Source organism: Cryptomeria japonica, chromosome 6, assembly GCF_030272615.1.
Source record: "Cryptomeria japonica chromosome 6, Sugi_1.0, whole genome shotgun sequence".
Classification (NCBI taxonomy): domain Eukaryota; kingdom Viridiplantae; phylum Streptophyta; class Pinopsida; order Cupressales; family Cupressaceae; genus Cryptomeria; species Cryptomeria japonica.
This window is the reverse complement of record NC_081410.1, coordinates 518,079,239-518,101,096: the sequence shown is the minus strand read 5'-3', so window position 1 is coordinate 518,101,096 and position 21,858 is coordinate 518,079,239. Positions and strand designations below refer to the sequence as shown.

The 21,858-nt window shown below is 36.4% G+C and overlaps 1 protein-coding gene across 1 annotated transcript; it reads left to right on the top strand.

Moving 5' to 3' along the window:
• The first annotated feature begins 3,085 nt into the window (after nt 1-3,085).
• Nucleotides 3,086-5,056, top strand: LOC131067944 (cytochrome P450 750A1). Its single transcript, XM_058003099.2, has 2 exons — nt 3,086-4,048; nt 4,153-5,056. The coding sequence occupies exons 1-2, from the start codon at nt 3,143-3,145 to the stop codon at nt 4,762-4,764; spliced, it is 1,518 nt and encodes a 505-aa protein (XP_057859082.1). The 5' UTR covers nt 3,086-3,142; the 3' UTR covers nt 4,765-5,056.
• Nucleotides 5,057-21,858: the final 16,802 nt, after the last annotated feature.

Genomic DNA, 21,858 nt, shown 5'->3' with positions numbered 1-21,858 from the left:
AGGTACGAATTGGGATGGCTTTGGAGGTCCGGCCTCCTGCACCAACAAGCAAAAAAAATTTTGATTTCTAAAACTTTGGTTTGTTGTGAAGGAACTTAAGTGAAACCTGGTGTCTACCCATGTGCTGGTGACTCACTTAAGAGTCTATCCATCAGTGTAGATGCATATCACCAAGAAATCATGATTTTCACCTAACATTTTAATTTATAAAATAGGTTGAAGAAGTGTCGCTTGGGTCATTCCCTCTCACCCAACCTAATGGCTTCTTGAGAGGCAGACCCTCTAATAAAAATAAAAAACAAGCATCGCTAACACTTTTCTCTTGCACCTAGGACCACAAAAGTCGGGGGAGAGGATAGTGTGTGTTAGTAATCTAGGTCCACTCACATGCACAAGTGTGTCAAACACATAATGTAGAGGTTCATTTCCTTATGAAATTGAGGTGTTTTCTAACTAAGAGAAGACATGTGATTCATCCTAATAGAAATTATTTGCAAATGCACCCCTATTTGGCGATCCTACAAAAAACAAGTTAGAGTTTTGAGCTTTGGGGCCTTTTACTATTGAACCTGCACCAATATTAGTAAAACAAATAACAATCCAACAATAGATTAATGAGTTGGCAGGAAAATGATGAAATAAAGACTTGAGAAAAATACAGTAAAATGCCTAAACCCTGAACCCACTAAACCACAATTCAAACCTGTTGGAGTTTTAATGGGACATGCAAACCCACTAAAATATCCTTCAAACCTGCTATAATTTGCTTCAAACTCGCTATAATATGCAACAAACCTGTTGAACTAGTGAATGTAGAATGTAGACCCGAAAGCATAAACACAGAGAAAAGTTAACTAATGCAAACCCTTGTGAGTTACCCTCAAACCCACTACACTCCTTAAATGACTGAGTAACAACTAGATAGACTCGAGAGAAAAAGAAAAGACCCAGAGATAAATTCACTAGTACAAACCCGTGCGAGTTACCTTCAAACCTGCTATAGTGCGAAAAGACTAAAATTGTTAAAGCTATAGATGAAATGGCGAGAATGCATTCTCGCCATAGTTGGTATCGAACTTGCTATTTCTGGCCACATTTTTGCTAGATTGTACAATTTTATTTGATGACAAAATGACTCCTTCCAAAGTGGTAGTCAATGTCCAAGATCATGTTTCTACCTTAAGTATTGGAAATTTGCAATTAAAATTCACTAAAACAACTAAAAGGCATTAAAATGACCTATGAAGTGGGTCCCACCGGATGTGCCAAAAATGTGTGCGTGAAAATGTGAGCAGTAAAATAATTGAATGTTATTTAACAATCAAACTACATAATCAACAAGCAAAACACTCAAGGTTGGACTATAAAAAGAAAGCTAAAAAGACAATTGATGAGCAAAAAAATGCAAACTTATTAGCTCCTTTTGATGAGGATTTGTCCTTAGATTTGGTTCGATGTGTGCTTTCTATGTGATAGATGCTTGATTTCACTCGATGATGGTAAATGCAAGATGAATATTAAGCTAAAATGAGATGTAAGGATGTATTCTAAATGGATACGGATGTGAAAAAACTAAATAAATAATTTTGCATTAAGATGGCATGCAAATGAAAGTGGATGGATTGTGAAGGAAAATGAAGGGATTAAATAGGCTAGGCTAGGAGATGAGGAGGCATGAAAAAGAAACACTTGTCCTTGAGAAGGGCAAGTGTCATAGAAAAGAATGACAAGTTTCCTTGATGACACATGCCTATTTGGGAGAGAGACACCCAATTAAATAGGTTCCACTTCAAATTTGAAGATATTCCTATATTGTATGATATTTAAGATATTTCCCCAAATTTTAGGAAATTTCCCCAAATTCTAGGAAATTTGGGATAGTTTGGGAATGTTTACACATATGGTGGAGGCAAGGGGATAAGGTTGACTAAAACCTTTGGTTAGCTAGGTGGGTTAGGTTAGGAGAAGAGCTAGATGAGGGTTAGAGTTAGAAGACATGAGGGAAAATAAAATTAATTAATTTATGAGAAAATTAACAAGAAAAGTCAAAATGAATTAAATAATCAAATTATGCATTTGATATATTTAATAGAAGAAGGGGTCAAATTTAATTAATTAATCGATTTATGATTATCAAATAATTAATGAAAAGGGGACTATAGTCTAATTAACAAAACTTATTAGCCAGAAGAGAGGAACACTAATTAATTAAATAATGCGTAATTACTTAATTAAAGGTGCTCAGGATAACTAAATTCAATTAATTAAATTAATCAAATTTAGAGGTCTACAAGAAGCATTTCAAGGGAGTATGGTATTTTGTCTAATATATTGTAATTGACAAAATATATTTCATCAAGTTTATGTTGTTGACTCGTATTTGAAACTACTTGTATGAAGCATTTCTCATAAGCAATCATTTTTTGCCTTTTAGTCACTCCAATATTCTTGTTCACAATTTGAGTCAACTTGTACCTATCAAATCAATTATTGCTATATATGTTGAAACTTCATATAATACATTATTATAACTCAACATAATTCTTATATTGAACAATATTATAATCATCCTTTAGATTATAAAAATCTAATATTAATATAATGAAAATGACAATCAATAAAAACTTACAACCTATAATGAAAATGACAATCAATAAAAACTTACAACCAAAGTGAAGTTTTCAATTTCCCAATGAGCATGTTTGAATTTCCACACCTAACTCAAAATATCTAGGATGATTAATTCTATCACACATACTTTGACCTTAAAAGTTACTTCTTTGAATAAGATGAGTAAGTCTAACACGTGCTTGACCGTAAATGTGATACCTTTGAATATGATGATCGTTTCAATTTTTGGTAGCTGTCATTTCTTGACTTTAGCATTTTATATCATTTAAATAAAACGAAAATGGTCTTATCTGTAAACAATGATCCCGTGATACCCTCCAGATGAATGAATCATGCCAAAATAGCAAACGTTTATTGTGTTATAATTTTTTGATTGGCGTCTGCAATTTGTAGTATTGACGGTGGTAATTGTGTCGTGGCGGGCTACAGTAAACCTGCGCGTGTATATTATAAAGGTTCGTCTGTGGATTTCCATTCATTGGAAGCTTGCAGCTTTCCCTTCTCTCATAGCATGGAATCCCTCAATGAGGCCGTGACTATTGGAGTTGGGATTCTCTTCTTCTTCTACTTCCTCTATAAGCTGAGGAGGGATGGCAGCAAAATGAAATTGCCTCCGGGACCACGTCCATGGCCTCTCATAGGAAGTCTCCATCTCCTGGGAACCCTTCCTCACCAATCGCTTACTGCGCTGGCAAAGAAATACGGATCCATTATGTTTCTCCGTTTGGGCTCCATCCCCACTGTTGTGGTGTCTTCTCCTTCCATGGCAAAAGAATTCCTCAAAACACAAGATTTGGTCTTTGCAAACAGACCAAACTGTGCACACGGGAAATACATATTGTATGATCATAAAGACGTGGCGTATAGCCCCTATGGAGAGTACTGGAGGCAGATGAGAAAGCTGTTGACGGTGGAGCTGCTCACGGTGAAGAGAATCGATTCTTTCAGATTCGTGAGAGAAGAAGAAGTGTCTGTCATGATCGCCTCCATCTGGCAGGAAAGCGGGCACGGAGCGCAGTATGTGGATGTAAAGAAGAGGCTTTCCTCCCTTACTCAAAATATTGTCTGCAGAATGTTTGCCAGCAGGATGTATTCCGACAACGAGTTGAGTGGAGGGCTGGGCTTCAAACAAATGGTTGAGGAGATGTTCGCTCTGGCCGGTGCATTTTGCGTGGGTGATTTCATTCCATCTCTCGACTGGCTCGACCTGCAAGGAATCCGTCGTCGCATGCAGGCCGTTCACAAAATATTCGATTCATTTGCAGAGAAAGTAATCGACGAGCACGTTCATCGTAGATTGGTAACAGGAGGTCCCAAGGAAGAAGATCGTGTTAAGGACATGGTAGACGTGATGCTCGACATGGCCGAGACGGAGGGCCAAACAATCTCGCGGGTTAACATCAAAGCGATCATCTTGGTAAGTCTAATAAAATTGGGTCTGCTTTTCAATATGCTATTCTGTTTGCTAGTGTCACCATATGATGTGTGTATTTACCTAATAACAGAAGGAAACATGTGCAGGACATGTTAACTGCCGGAATAGAAACATCATCGACAACAGTAGAATGGGCAATGACTGAGCTACTGAGGAATCCTGCAACGCTGTTACGAGCGCAGAAAGAGATGGAATCAGCAGTGGGCAGAGAGCGCAGAGTAAAGGAGAGTGATGTCATGAAACTCGACTATCTGCGATGCGTGGTGAAGGAAACTTTTCGACTTCATCCACCACTTCCTATGCTCATTCCGCACGAGTCGATAGAAGGCTGCAACATTGGAGGATATTTTGTTCCGCCAAAGACGAAGCTTTTTGTGAATGTTTGGGCGATGGGAAGGGATGAGAACGTTTGGGAAGATGCTCATCTGTTCAAGCCCGAGCGGTTTATGGGGAGTACTAAGGATGTGAGAGGTCAGGACTTCGACTTACTGCCCTTCGGAGCAGGAAGAAGAGGGTGCCCTGGTATCTCTATGGGTGTTTCTGTTGTTGATTTGGCACTTGCTCAGCTGATTCATTGCTTTGACTGGACTGTGGAGGGCGAGGTGGATGTGGAGGAAGAGTTTGGTTTAGCTGTTCCCAGAAAAAATCCACTGTTTGTCCGCCCTTCATGGAGGCTCACAGTTGAATATCCTATTTAAGAGAGTGTTGTGTGAGAGGTGTCTTTCCATGGCTAGTACATATATAGTATTATTATCAGTTTCATGTTGTACTCCTGTAACGCATTTTCTATCATTGTCTGAACCAATAAGTTCGTGTGCATCACGTGGTCGACGTCTCCCCAATCTCAAATTCATTTTACATGTGTGATGAAGAACAAAACCCACTAAAACATGGAATGGTTATGGAAGTAACAAAGGTTTATCAAGAGGAAAGTGTGCCGCACAAGATGGTTTACTTAGTCAAAATTCAATAAACCTCTATTTAAAAGAATCTATGTCCAGTCATTCTTCACATGTTTTTTTCATTATGATTTTTTTAAAATGAAAAATAATGTTTATTGCAAGGTGCAAGTACGGAGCTGCAGTCTTAATGTTTGTAAACTCAGCATAGTGTACGTTCCTTGCTTCTAGAATTTTTCTCCATTCCCGTTTGGTAGGCTTTGAGGATTTTCTCAAGGTTTTGAGGCTATTTTCTTGATTTTGCTTTCAGCTGCTGTAGAGATTTGAAATTTGGCAGAGCTAAATCTTTATCTTTGTTATTTTCTCAGAAAGGGCTTTTAATTTGCTTCAATTTCATGGTTATTTGCTCAAGATTTTCTAATCCCCTGATTTGTTGAATGCACAGGTGCAGAGAGAATCAAAGCACGAGAAAATATTAGTACCAGTAACTAGTCTCCAGAGTGAGAACATAACTGCATAAGTGTCAAAAACCTAACATATTTCTTTACCTTGCCCCATGAAGCTATTGTAAATGAATGGTATGTTTCATCTATTTTTGTTTTTTCTTCTAGAAATTGGATTTTGTTTTGAAAAGTATTTAGTCCCCCCGGTTTGTGCAAGGTTTAGGGTTTCATTGCGTTCCAAAATTAGGACTTCATTGGCAGGAAGTTACACTCTGCTGGTATTCAACCAAGCCACATCAGCAAACCAGCTGCAGGTTCAGAGCTTTCTCAATCAGAAGGTCTATTTTTCTCAGCACTGTACCTTACATGACATGGGTAGAATTGCTTCTGAAATTATTTTTCTCAGGACTTTACCTTGAAGAAATTGTCGATTTGCAAATTAGTGGCAGCAGGGCACACTGGCAGAGTAGCCAAATCCATCTAAGAAGAGCCAAGGGTATCTTGTCAAGAAATTGGTTTTGTATTACCTAATTTCTCCAGCTTTTATTGGGTTTGCCTATTCACGTTGTTTGAGGCAACACCCACTTGCAATTTCTATATACTTATTTGCAGAGCAAGGTATCAACAGTCCTCATATGAAACTGCATTGGCATAGCATTGATTAGGTTTCCACAAGAGCATAAGGTAGATAGAATCTAGGCTTACCAACAACTTCAACAGAAAGGAAATAAATTGGATGGCTTCTCTGGACATTGATGATGAATATGAGAAATTGATCATCCAATGAATCCTCCAACGTCTCTTGCTTTTCTTAATACTTCAATTCTCATGTCTGCCTAAAATGTTAACGGGACATAACAGAAATTGGCCGCTCATGATTGGCGGTCATATTGGTTAGTTGGCAAAGTTTCCCTAACTGTTTTCAGTTTACTGCACTAGGTTGCTTGTGTTAATTGCTAAAATTAATTACGTCACTTTCCTTGGTAATGCCAACTTATAAAAGGGTTACTAGTTAATCCAAGTGCGAGTTTTTCTTGGTTGGGGTGTTGCTTTTGGATCTGGATTTTTTAGGCTATATCAATCTCCTACGGATAACTAACTTTCTAGTGGTTGTAACTTCAAGATTTTGAATTTTGATTCTTCTTGCCACGCATTTGTTTGTTTGCTAGATTGGAAGGCCTCTGGATTTATCATTTGTTTGTATGAAGTATGAATTTGGGACTTCTCAATTGGTCGGGCATTCGTGGATCTCCTGCCCTAGCCATTGGTTTAACATATATTCCCATTTTGGTGCTAGATATTATTATTTGTGCCCAAAAATCATAATCGAGTGCCTATAGTAAGTATGCTCATAAAACTATCATATCCTGTCATGACTTGTGATTAATCAACTGTTATTGAATAGGGCTTTGTTTTATCCCTTATAACAGTGAGTAGTGGGATAAATTACATGTTACTCATCATTTTGTGGCCCTTAGTTTAACATTGATTCATCCATACCTTCTACATTGCTATAAATAATTTTGGGATTAACCTTACATGACATGGATAGAATTGCTCCTGAAGTTTTTAATTAATTACCTGGACAAACAATTGGAGGAAACATGCCTCTGAGAACAATAACACAGAAATATGCAAAGTGTGGCTAGCTAACCCAAATTAGGTTTTGTTAGTTTTGTTTTGAGCGCGATGCACTCAACATTAGATTGACTGGCTTGTTAGTGCCTGCTATTTGATTGAAACCAATTTGCTGGATGCGCAATAAAAACTCATATAACAATCTAACCTACAAAATGATAATGAGAAAGAGTCAAATTCCTTGCCACCACAACATAAACAAATCAAGAATTTGAATGCATGAAAGAAAATCATAGCCAGAAAACTTGAAGGCAGAGAGAAGAGGATTTGACTCCTCCTGTGAGCATCATGCCAAATCAAACTGAAAGAAAAAAACCTAATAGCTCAGTTGAGAAACAACTCACAAGAGAAAAGCGCCAAGGTAGAAAAAGGAAATAAAGAATTTTCTTTTGAGGACAAGAATAGCAAAAATCAAGAGAACTGCTTGCAAAAATCAAATGTTAAAATCCAAGAAAACTATAATGACTTGATTTCAACAAAGAATGAAGAAAACCAAAACAAATGTATACTGTAATAGAATCATGTGTACATCATTTGAGCAATATTTCCTCTTAAGCAACTTCAATCGAACTGAAAAAAGAGACACAAAAAGATGAAATAGTAGCTTGTTCGAATCCGACGAATAGAGTGAAGCAATGTTAGTCTTAATGAATGCTATATTATTAATATCATATGTGGTGAAGCTCAACAGAGACCTAATGCGGGGAGGGCTTTACGATAGGAAAAACCCTAAAGCAACAGTATTTGCATCTGGAATTGCCATGACAGAACCTCAAACTAGTATTAAATAGGCTTGTGAACTAGTGACAGGACCTTTTCAAATCCACCTCCTAGTGGAAGTAATCTATTTCATTTACACTTCTTTCATGCATGGGACACTGTTTTCAGATAAATGTCAAATCCAAACCATACATTTTTTTAACAACTAGTTGTCATCTGCGCCATATGTGCCTGAAAAGCCGTCAATTATATAGGAGATTTAGTCAAGCTCTCAATTGGACAAGGAATTCAGTCTGTCCAAATTATGTTGGAGTTGAATTTGGTTAATTTTTTAAAAATAAATTTAATTTGGTTTAATGGATCTAAATTTGGTGTGTTTTAATAAATGAAATTAAATTTGGTAAATTTGAATTTTATCATTAAGTCGTTGTCATTTGGCAATAATTTTTCTAACCTATGCAAGTAAATTGAGAGTTTAGTGGTCAAATAAAAAGGTTCCTAAAACCAAGAGGCAATTGCTACATTTTATGGGGTTAGGAAAGCCAATGGACAGGATTGTTTGCTAGTTAAATGATTTTTTTTCTAAGATTTGAAACTTTTAAGGTCCGAGCAACAAAAAATTAGAGTCATCACAACATGGTATTGGCCGTAAATTTTGCTAAACATCACCCAGAATGGATGCATTAGTTGAGATCAATGTAATATATTAATACCAATCATTGGCTAATGTTTTTCCCCGTAGCCTACTGAATTAGTATTGTGTCACCTGGCATTCTTCCCATAACTTCTCTTGTCGATTTTTCACGGTCAAAGAATCCAATGTCTTGCCTGAGAATATTTGTAAGTAGAGATTCCTAATACAGCCTGTCTTTCCCCTGTGCACATCTAGCAACACACCTCTGCCAGCCAGGATGAAATTAAGCGAGATCATGAAGTATCAACCTTAATGCTGGTTACAAGCAATATACTGCTATATTACCAATTCATGTGTTTAATATCTTACCAAGGAAAGCTGCAACTCTTACACCACAAGCAAGATAAATAAACTCCAAAGCTACCTGGAGCAACTCAAACAAAAGAAGAGTAAGTTCAATATTAAAGTAAAATTAAAAGAATGGAAATTTCTACCCTACTTTCCTCATACAGAAGTTCGTTGAGTCAAAAGGTAACTGAAGTTTCTAATATTTCACCTTGACACTTCATGCATCAGCTTGTGTTTATCTTTTGTGTTGCTTCCAAATGCATTTATAAGGTTCCCAAACAAGACGGTCTCAAGTGAAATAGAAGTACCATTGACCATAGAACCGAGAGAATAAAGACACATCAACGTTATATCCAGAGAATCTGCAGTGAAAAATAATTTGTAAAAGGACACAGACTTGTTGCCATTTCTTTTTTCTCACCCTCTGCCCAGGAATCATCTCTATCTTTTTCCTTTTCTGTAAACCTCTTTGAGTTCAGTAATGAAACATCCTCAATGTTCAAGGATACGATGCATTGGCATGATTGCCCTCATTTTGATATTCTCTTTCCTTTAGCATATTGGATTTCAGGAATGAAATTTCTACCTTGGAAAGATCTCTCACGCTCCAATTAGAAATAATGGAACTGTCCTATGCATGCAGAGAAAATAAGCACCAAATAAAGATACTCTGACATATGCTCTGTATAAGTCTGATATCCTAGATTCTATTTGTGCCAATGTTCATGATATAGTCATTTCTCTTATCTATGTTTTGGATGTAGCATTAAAACACCAACGAGGCACCTCCATGGTTTGGACCACAACAGAAACAAATAAGGACCATAACTCGTCTGTTTTACATCTACAACTTCAATAGAGTTATGTCAGGCTTCCATAATCCATAATTTTATTAAAACTCGTGAAAATTTTAGTCTGCACAACTATAGTGATAAACTTGGGTTCTCCCTTTATCGAGTACTTGCTTATACGTATGCCATATGAGGACACCATGGAGTCATATATTGTAAAGCATCTAAACTTTTTAATAGGGAATGGCATGAAAATGATAGGATTATGTGTGTATACCCGAGTTGATATTTGAACTCTACTTTGACTTGCATTTAACAATATTGTGAAGCAATAAGAGGACTTGTACCTAAAATAATTCACCAAATAATCAAGTACATTATCGTATCTCTTCCACAGCCTGCAAACAAATGGATTGTTAAAATTTGTGAGCTTCCAGTGATGAAGATTAAGATTTAGACCTTTTTTAGTAGATCCTCTGCAATTTGAGGTCAAATGTTGGAAATAAATTATGCCAAAATTAGACCTACAACACCATCAATGGGCATAAGCATGATGCTAAATATACTTGTAACTTTCCTGACACAGATTCCTTGAATCTTGAAGATAAAAATAATGCTCTTAGCCATTGCAATGATGGTTTCTTTTGTCATAATGGTTGCTAGCACTTTGAATACAACAAAACAATGATGCTTTTGCTTCTGTTAGCAAAGAACCACATTCATGTTAGTCAAAACCAATGGTGGAAAGAGGAATAGAGTGATGATATTCATGTTTGCATGTAGACCCATCACCCGTAAGGCTATTGGAAGAATAGAAAAGTTACTAAGCCATAGAAATTGATAGATGATCAAGAAATTTGAATAGGGGTGATGATGCTCTAATTAAGTTTGTCTTGGAACCACTTGTAGTCATTTACATAATATTGCCCACAAAACAAACAGTTGAGGATAGTCTTTCAACACAATTAATGCCAGAAGGACATTGTTATATGGTTCATTGTGAATAAAACACCTTTATATAATAAGAGAGGCATTTGTGTCATTGTGTCGTAGGTAAATATTTTCCTCTTTGATACTTTTCCAATTTTTAAATTGCCAAGAGGAATTGAAATTCCATTTGCAAATAGTGGAAGCATATACATGGCACCAAAAAAATCAGAATTGAGGAATATTGGAAAATATTTGGATTCCCTAAACAAAAGGGATTCCAATTTGCATCATTAATTCTATTGAAAACCAAGCTTGCTGGATCATTATAATAGTCATCTGGATACCAAAACTACTTATAATTCCCTGATCTCTTTGTTGTGAGGCATTGTCCCACCATTCCTTTTGGGCATGGTGTGAATTCTACAAGCAGTATTTCAATATTCCCTATTCCTTCTACTAGATATGACTATTGTTGGTTGCAAAATCTCTTTTCCTTTTGTTGTTTGATGACTAACTATATAATGATTGGCAAAGTGTAGAATGATGGCTGATTTTTTAGTTGAAGGAAGACATAATGAAGATTCTCTAAAGAAATTATTGCATGGTTAGCATTCATCTGAATCCCTCCCTTAGAAACCACTCTGAGCGGGAGAGACCAAGAAATGAAGAAATGAATTGATGTTGGGTCACAATAATCTACCTTCGCATTAATCACTGCAGTGCCCTACTATCATAAGGGGCAGGGGGTAGTCATACATTGCATAATTCCTTACACCATTAGTTACGATCATGTCTCATTTTCATGGTTATTTTCTCAAAGTTTCCTAATGCTTTGATTTTTTGGACTAGTTTCTCTAAAGCGCATCTTAATTTTGATTTTGTTAATTTTTACAGGTTTCCAAATGCACAAAATCAAAACAGTCGAAACTTCCATGTTGCAACTACTTAACAGTTTTACCTTTTACTAAAAGCATTTGATACCATACTTAGTTTTTGCAAACGTAAACTTGTCATGTTTTAAGTTGCATATAGAACACACATAGAATTAGATACCATACTACTCAAACTGCCATTTTATAGTAATTTTGAATACTGGTTCTTAGCAAGCTACAACCGGTTATCATTTTTGTGGCAAATATAAGTTGTCACCATTAAAGGTGAACATCTTTCAACAAGTAAGAATGAAAAGACTCTAGATTTGCTTATTTAACTGGCAAAGGAAGTTATTACTCTGTTTGAAGAAAACAACATTTTCCAAACATAAATAGTTCTAGAGTAAAGGCAAAAGAAAAGATGATCATTTAGCTCGCCTTGTGTAGCAAGTATCCAACTCTAAGGATCATGGCTACGAGGTTCAACCTATTTCTTGTAGTACTGTGACAACATCGGGCCTGGTTTTGTTGCTAAGATGAATGCTAAGTTGGTGTCTGGATGGGACGTTGGATACGTTAATGCACTCACAAGCAAATCTATTGATCAGCTCTAGAATGACTACAAGACTGAGTATTAATCCGGCCCTTACTGGTGGTTTCTCACTTAGAAAAAGTAAATAAAAACACTCAAGTACCTTGTATGGCTGATTATCAGTACAAGATCCATTAGTTTAACACTACTCCTTTTACCAGTGTAATATATTAAGACTTTAGCTGCATAAAAAAAGTGATTTTAGCCTTGTTCCGGTAATTTTTATGTTCAAGTACTTGTGAAAATGTCAATCATTGCCAAAATACTAAATACGATTATTTAAACTATTTAACATGAAGTTGAGGGCTTCAACTTTGATTGGATATGTGTACTGTCAATGTAAGGTTTTAAGATGTGGAATTAAGATTCATGCTACTTTGTATGGTCCTCCATCTATGTCTGTATCATGCATTTGTTCAAAGTGGTTTAATTTTCTGTTGACCCCATCATGTAGATTTTTGCCTTTTTTGGCATGCTCTTGCACCGTTTTTGGCAGTGTTCTTACAGTTATGGATATTGTTGATTATATAGTGTAGCTACCTTCCTACAAGGATTTTAGAAGATTAATTCTTGTCTGGGGAGTTAATATTTCTCAGAACTATATTTATGTTAAAGGCATCAACATTTTGAATAGACCTTGATCAACATTCTGCTAAGCATGTTGCATGCTCACAAATATTCTTGTATTCATGCTGCAGTCACGTAGGGCATTATTCTTTCACAGTGTTGCAGAGGTTGTCAGGAAATTGGAAACTTGACAACCAAAAATCTACTGATGTGCATTTCATCGAGTTGTTTTCTTTACATCATGTATCCTGATATTTGTATAAGACCCCAAATTTTGGGTACAAGATAAGTTAGAGATAAAAGGAGGATTTTTTGGGTACAACTAGAGAGACCTTTAAACAAGTTTTAATTTTTTGTTGGCTCTATAACAATGCTTAACATTATGATGACACTGACTCTGATTATTTTGGTTTATTCTTGTTCGTACCTTAAACAATCTCTATACAAACTTACTACTCTTCTCCACATTTACCTGTATCAATCCTCTAGTTCAACATTTCACGGCCGACTACAGCTATACCACAGCTCTTGTTTTTCTAATGTAATGCCACTATTAATATTATATTATATTTTTATATATGTCAATTCATTTATTATAAAACTTTTAATTGTTGTTCTAGACTAGGTAATGAATTCTTATAGATTAAAATGTTGATGACATTAATATCCATCCTAATGAAAATCTGAATTCTTGTTGCCACAACAAATTGAAAATTTCAAAGAGTTGGACCATCACTTTTATAAACACTTTACCATCTTCTATAAATACCATATTGTTGATCTCTAACAATTATTATGATAAAAGAGGACAAATATGCATAAATGTCATGTTGCACAAGGCACAATCAAATGCACTCGAAATGAACTAAAATAATATATCTTAAAATTATAATAGCATTGACACATTTTGTCACAACCCTCCTTTATCACCTTTTTTGTTTTAAATTACAAAACTCTACTTATATTCTTTGGATGAATTATTGAATGAATATTGTAAGGGAATAAAAAAAAAAAATAATAATAATAAACCCCACACACATGGAAAATGCATATATATTTTAAATTAGTTACTTAATTTCCCTCACATTAAGGCACATGTTGTAGGAGGAATAAGAAGCTTCTAGAGGCTTCTCCACCTCCTTGCATGTAACTCCTCCCACTAAGCCCAATTAATTTGCATGGAGGCCAAATTGGGAGAGAATCTCATTTTTTTTAATTTAAAATTAGGTAGTGGGAATTTGAAATTTGCTTTATAAAATAGGTACAAGTTTCAAAAGAAAAGCTAGCTATTCCATAAGAAAATTCTGCAATTTCTCCTTTGTAGTCCATTTTTCATTTGCAGCCAAGGTTTTGTTGGGAGGATTTCTCTTCAATTTGGACGATCAAGGAAGACTCTACACCATTTTTGCAAGCATCCAGGTTCCTTCAAGCTTAGTTTGTGCATCTTGTTCTTGTTGTAGATTAGATTAGATTATTTTATGGAAAAGAAATTCATTCGTGAAATTAGTTTCAGACTTTGATAAGAATTAGATTAAAATGTTTTAAATTGTTTATTCATTGTTTGGATTCTTGATTTTGGAAAATAAATTGTTGATTCATTATTCAGATTTTGATAAAATTTAGTTCAGATTTGGAGTAGATTAAAATGTTTGATAGAAAGAAAAATAAATTTGTTGATTCATTGTTTCAAACTTTGATAAAATTTAGTTTTAAATTTTGGAGTAGAATAGAACAAATTGTTGATTATTAGTTTCAGATTCTTGATAAGGAAGTAGATTAAATTTGCTTGACAAAGAATTAGATTCACTGTTTTTTAAAAAATAATAATGTAATATTAAATCTAGATCCAGATTTAAATTGTTCCTCTTATTCTTTTTGATTCTTGCTAAGAAGAACCATCTTTCATCTCTCTGGTTATTGTTATCCAAATCTCATTTAAGGAGTATTCTTATTATTATTTTCTTTTTGAAACTCTCTGTGGATTGAACAAAGAGCTCACTGAAATTACCAGTCGAATAAATCCTCCTGGACTCTGAGAATAACCCTGGAAACAAACCAATTTCCTGAGAAGTCTGAGAACAACTCCCTTCCTGTAATGGCTGGATAAATCTTTCTCTCTCTCTCTGTGATTCAGATAAAAATATATATATATACATTAAAAGTCTGGTTTCTGTAAGGAGACAAACCAAGAAATGCTCAGTTATTTTACCTGTTCTTACCTTCTTAAATAAAAATTATCCTTTGTAAAGAATTTGAAACCATATATATATATATATATATATATATATATATATATATATATATATATTTATATATATATATATATATATTTATATATATATATATATATATATATTTATAATCCTAATGTCAATTTACAAATATTAATGTTGCATTATCAATCACTGCATTCGGCACAGACCCCAAAAATATCCGCACGTACGCACAGACCCGAAAATAACCGCGTGTACGCGGAGCGGCGTTACCGAAAACCGGCAGGGTTAGTGGTACCCCCCACTACCCTGCGGTCACTACAAGTGGCCGCAGGGGAGTGGAGGGGACCACGTGGCCCCGCCAACCCCTACGGGCCTGCATATGCAGGACCGCAGGGAGTGACGGGACCCGTGGTCCCCACCCCCTGGTTTTATATATATATTAATAAAACGAGATTGCCGTAGGAATTTTCGATGGAAGTTTTAACATTCGATTTAACATTTAAGTATTTTTGTGTATCGTTTTAAATTAAAATTAAATTAATTTCTTTTTCATGTACATTTGTTTAGTTAAATTTAATTTCCTTAAAATTAACAAGAGTTGAATTCAATGTATTATTTCAATTCCTTAGAGAAATGAATGGATTATTTGACCCATAATTTTTGGAGATAAGTAAAGTCTCATTATTATTCAATTTGGTCACTCATGAGAAATTTGTAACCTTATAACTAATTAAGTCTTGCGATAGAGAAAACATTTCTGCATTTTGAATATAAATGACGTTACTTTTGCATTGCATTATGATTAATTCGTATTTTTCATGCAATTACTCGTAAGTTCGCAATTATCATTACCATGCCAATACATGTATTAATCCAATTAATTGTAGAATAATGATATTCTTTGTTCAAATAGTATTTAAGGTTTAAATTATGTACATCCATTTCATAATTATATTCAAGTATGATGTTAGTTTAGAAAACTAAACAAATGGAGTTGGAAAACTAAAACTAGCAGCGTTCGGTATATACGGTGCCTCTGGGTCACGCTTACGGGTAATGCCGTCGTGTTGAACTACTGCACTTAACGCCTAATAAAGCTGCATTAACGACGTCTGTGGCATCGTCCCTATAAATCGTCGGGGAGTAATAAGGGACATTTGGAAGTTAAAAATCCAAGGGGCGGGTAATCCCTCTTGGATCGATAATTTAATAAGATAACTTTCAATTGAATTCCACATCCATTGAGATAAACCATAGTAAACCCTCTTAGGGATGGTCAAGTTAAGAGCTCTCGTGAAATTTACTTTATTTATTTATTTATTCACCTCGAAGGGATATTGGTGATTGAAATTGGGTGACGCTCATGATAAGAATTAGGTTCTAGTTATTTTGTTTAGGCCACAAGCAATAGGCCATCTTGAGCCTTCGCTTAAGTGCTACCTTCGTGGGTAGCAACCGCAGAGAAACTGTCTGGGACACTGACCCTAGAAAGGGTTGCGTACCCACAAAAATCAGTTTACATCAAACCATAGATTAGAAGATAGAACTACATACTTTACGCCTTGATCCCACGCCGAAGTGGGTATGTAGGCAGTCTTGGGACGGAGTTGTCCCTCGTACTCAGGCGTTCATGGGTGGTGTCTAGGCTTGGTTGAGTAAGAATCCTAATTGAAAGATAAGATAATCAAACTTAATTCAATGCATACTCGGAAGGAATCCCGTATGGATTCGCTTGACTTCCCGAGGCTTTAAGCCAAATTCCGAGGCGGAATTCAAGCTTGTGTTATTTTTCTTATTACTCCTAAGGACGACGACCTCGGTGCATTCTTGTTAGAAGAATGTAGTACTTAGTGAGTGGCTCAGGACCCGAATGGTCCCGATGAGTCTAAGTCTCTGGCCAGAGCATCTCCTATCCCGTTTGGATAGATGCCTACCCCGTATGGGTAGATGCCTATCCCATATTGGATAGATGGAATTTACGTCCCGTATGGACAATTGCCTAACCCGTATGGTTAGAAGCTCATCCCGAATGGATGATTGCCCAATCCTATTTGGATGGATGCCCAGAGTATGCAATTGAATAAAACATAATAAAAGAAAAGAAAAAAAAATACTCAATTTTGTTGGGTTAATTTTGGTGGGTTATTACATGTGGTATCAGAGCAAAGGTTCAAATCTAGGCCTTGTGCTCACTTCAATTTATTCAGCTAAGGGAATGTTTTACAATAATAGGAAATTAAATTTTATTCTACAAAAAAGGAGAAACTAACTACATAATTTAACTTTCAGGTAAAACCTAGAATGGCAAGAGGAAGAGGAAGAGGGAGAGGAAGAGGAAGAGGAAGGGGTAATGGAAGACGTACTAGGAGTCAAAGGGAGGAAAACCATGAGGAAAACCATGAGGAAAACCATGAAGGAAACCATGAGGAAGATCATGAAGAGGATCGACACAACCTAGGTAATAACGGAGATGGGGTCCAAGCTATAATCGACCTTCTAACCGAACAAAGAGATAAAATCAACTTCCTGGAACAATCACTGCAGGACCTTAGGGAAAGGCAGAATGACTATGAGAATAGAAGTGGTACCGAGAATGGAAACCCTGGTAGCAATCAAGGAAATGTGATGGGTAATGGAAAGGAAAATAACATATTAGAACTCTCCAAGGATTTGAAGAAAATCACCCCTCCTAAGTTCGATGGGAGGCAGATTGGTGAAGGGGCTGAGAATTGGCTAAATGAAATGGAGAAATATTTTGAGCTAAGAGATTTCAGCGAAACAACTAAGGCTTTATGGGGCTCCTATCAACTCACAGGGGAGGCGGCTAGTTGGTGGACCAACACCAAGGAACAAAATGGGTATAACAGGGATACAATCACATGGGATCAATTTGTTCACCATTTTCGAGATAGGTGGCTTCCTCAATTGTTCTTTGATGAGAAAGTGACAGAATTCCATAACCTACGTCAAGGGTCCCTATCCATTCAACAATATTGGGATAAATTCGCCAAGTTGCTTAAGTATGTGCCTATGTACCAAAGGGATGAAGAAGGCCAAGCAAGGAAGTTCATTTTGGGGTTGAATACCAACATAGGGGCAGAGGTTGATATGCATGGACCCAGAAACATGAATGAAGTTCTTGAAAAGTCTCTAAGGCAAGAGAGGAAGATTCAAACACTAGCAGGACGAAACTATAATGGGAACCACTCATTTAAAAGGAAGCAAGAATTCAATGGAAACACTAATTTCAACAAGGGTCAAAGGAATAACTCTTCCGAAAGGAGACCACCGCCTAATCAATATCAGAGGAATGGAAATGATAATAACAGGGGCAACAATAATAGGGGCAATGATAACAGGGGCAATAATAACAGGGGCAATGATAACAGAGGCAACTATAACAGGAATGACCAGCAGAACAGGATAACTTATCCACCCAGGGGAAATGAAACAAGGAATGATCCCCCTAGAAATCAAGGTAGGAGAGGTCCTCCAGGCGGATGCTTTATGTGCGGGGAAAATCATTTTGCTAGAGACTGCCCCAGGATGCAAGGACAAATTAGAGCCAATCAACCCCAACAAGGGCCCCAACAGAGAATTCATGCAGCAGTTAGGAACCAAAGAAGAAGATACCAGAATGTTCCCGTGGAAACTACAGGTACACTATTTGAACAACCAATATCAATTCTAATTGACACTGGATCATCTGAATGTTTCATCTCACCTGAATTAGTGAACAAATATGCATTTAAAGTTAATCAAATGGAGTCATCATGGACGGTTCAATATGGGGATAAGGCAACTAGAGAAGTAACTAAGTGTTTACCAAGGGCAAAGGTACAATTCCCTGAGTTCGAAACAAGGGTAGATCTCTATGTGGCACCCTTAGGATTATATGATGTAATTATGGGAATGAGTTGGTTAGCAGACCATCAAGCTAATGTAGATTGTTATAGCAAAATTGTTGAATGTTTGGATGATGGGGGGGAAAGGGTCAAAATCCAAGGAAAGTTTAAACCCATTAATGTAGAAACTATCTCAGCAATGCAATTAAAGAAGGAAAGGAGAAGAGGAGGACAAATCTTTATGGTCGAAATTGATGAAGGGAAGGAGGAAAATACACCAACATTTGAAAATACCCCTTTCTTAAAAGAGTTTAGGGATGTTTTTCCAGAAGAACTACCCGGTTTACCCCCTAAGAGAAAGTTTGACTTTTCTATCGAAGTACTCCCAGGAGCTGAACCAGTATCAAAGGCACCTTACCGGATGAACACAACCGAATTACAAGAGCTCAAAATGCAATTAGAGGAACTCTTAGCTAAGGGATTAATAAGGCCAAGTGTATCACCATGGGGAGCGCCAGTTTTATTTGTTAAGAAGAAGGATGGAACCTTAAGGCTATGCATCGACTATAGGATGTTGAACAAAGTTACCATAAAGAATAGGTATCCCTTACCTCGCATAGAGGACCTTTTTGACCAAATGAAAGGAGCGGCAGTTTTCTCCAAGATAGATCTTCGGTCAGGGTACCATCAACTCAGAATTAAGGAAGAAGACATTCCAAAGACAGCTTTCAGGACGAGATATGGACACTATGAATTCACAGTAGTTCCTTTTGGAGTAACTAATGCCCCAGCTACATTCATGAACCTGATGAATAGTGTATTCCATGACTACTTGGATAAGTTTGTTTTGGTATTCTTGGATGACATTTTGATTTATTCTAGAAATGAAGAGGAACATTTAGCGCACCTACAGATTGTTTTGCAAAGATTGAGAGAACATAAGTTATATGGAAAATTGTCCAAATGCGCCTTCTTTGAGGAAAAGATTCACTATCTTGGGCATATAATATCAAAGGAAGGAATAGCAGTCGACCCAGATAAAATAAAGGCGATAGTAGAATGGCCAATCCCTAAGAATGTTTCAGAGGTAAGAAGCTTTATGGGGCTAGCAGGCTACTATAGGAGGTTTGTGGAAGGATTCTCTAAGATAGCAAATCCCATCACCTCGTTGCAACGGAAGGGCAAAAGGTTTGTATGGACCGAGCAAAGTGATAAGGCATTTCAAATCTTGAAGGGAAAACTAACTTCAGCACCCATTCTAAAGGTACCAGACCCAAATGGACACTTCACAGTTGTAACAGATGCTTCTACTGAAGGGTTAGGAGGGGTACTTGTCCAAGATGAAGGGGTAGTGGCTTATGAATCTAGGAAGCTAAAGACTCATGAAGTCAATTATGCACCCCACGACTTAGAGTTGGCAGCAATTGTGCATGCCCTGCAAAAGTGGAGACATTTCTTACTAGGGAAGCCCTTTGAGCTTAAGTCGGACAACCAAGGGCTAAAATACATCTTTACCCAACCTCACTTAAATGCCAGACAAAGAAGGTGGCTAGAGTTCTTAAGTGAATATGACTTTGAGATCGAATATATTAAGGGGAAAGAAAATAGGGTGGCAGATGCCTTAAGTAGGAGAAGACACTTGATGACTATAGCAACCTTCAAAACCTCTTTCAAAAAGCAAGTAATGGATGAACAAGGACATGACCCATGGTATGAGCAAGTCAAATTAACTATAAGACACAACCCGACCGACCCTAAGGTTGAAGGGTACACATTTGATGAAGATGGGCTACTCAGATACAATAACAGAATCTATGTTCCTAATTCAGGGAATTTAAGGGAAGTAGTTTTATCGGAGGCTCACAATGCCCCTTATTCAGGCCACCCAGGAGTTAACAAACTTTATGCAGATCTAAAGAAGTTATACTTTTGGCAAGGGTTGAAGAACGATATTGTCAAGTATGTAGCCAAATGTTTGGAGTGTCAAAGAGTAAAGGCAGAACATAGGCACCCAGCTGGATTGTTACAATCGCACGATGTACCCCAACATAAGTGGCAAGTTATTAGTATGGATTTTGTACAAGGGCTACCCATGTCACCTTCTAGGCATGATGCAATAATGGTGGTAATTGACAAGCTCACTAAGGTGGCACACTTTATACCACATTTATCCACACATATGACATGACAGCCCAAATTGAGGTGCCATATTACTTGGAAAAGAGCACGTCTTGTTCTAGGATCAAACACACTAGGGGAAAGGACCCAGTAGTCGTGCACCCTAACTTCACGCTTCTCAAAATCCTACTTGGAAATTTCGAATCACTCCGATTTTTTTACAGCAGCTTACTTGGCAAGTCCCCTGCTTATAACTAAGGTTTCAGGGCCACATCATCAAATATGATGCCACATCAGCATGCTTTTTGCCAAGGTGTCCAAAACAGCCCCAAAAAAAAGTGAGACCAATAGGCGTGCAAAAGAGACCCCAATAGTTGTGCAGCCGATGTGGCATCACCTGATTGGTTACTTTTTACAATATTAGTACATTTCTTAACAACTATTGGTACATTTCCTAACAACTGTTGGTACATTTCCTAACAAAAATTGATATTTTTTGTTTCAAACAATAGATTTTATTTGTTCAATTTTTGGAACAAAAGGTATCAACAACCCTCACAACAATTGGAACATGCTCAACTACTGGGTCCTTTCCCCTACATAGGAAAATAGTTGCATACTTATAATTTTACTTAGTTAAAGGCGACGACTTCTAAATTTAAGACAACAAATTAGCAAGGTTACCCAATATAGTTTGAGTTATCTAAAATAGCAGTCAGCAAAAGGTTTAATGAAAAGCAACAAATGTTGTGTCAACAAAAATCAACTTACAGATTAGACACAAGATCAAAAAAAAAAAAATCTACAATAAATTGGAAGGACAAGTAGTATCCACAAATTACACTAAAAGCCAAGTAAAATGAGAAACAAAAAAATAAAGAAATCTTTGAAAATGTATCTAAATCCATTGATTTAAATATATTATCAATTGATAAATAGCGACATTTCAACATCTCCAAATTTGCGCAACATAGATTGGAAAAATACTTCAAAACTTCAAACTAAGGCATTTAAGAATTCAAACTCTATTTAAATTCAACCAACTCAACAATTGGTAATCTACAAGATTTCAACAGCCCCGTATTTGCGATGTATGCACTAAATAAATAAATAATCAAACAAGAAATGTTAAGAGCTCTTTGAAATCCCATCTAAATTCACTAATTTGACTAAATTAAT

Excerpts from the sequence above, each read along its gene's own strand:
- LOC131067944 (XM_058003099.2), top strand. The coding sequence starts at position 3,143 with ATGGAATCCCTCAATGAGGCCGTGACTATTGGAGTTGGGATTCTCTTC. Across the intron at positions 4,049-4,152 it reads ACATCAAAGCGATCATCTTG|GACATGTTAACTGCCGGAAT; the intron begins GTAAGTCTAATA and ends AAACATGTGCAG.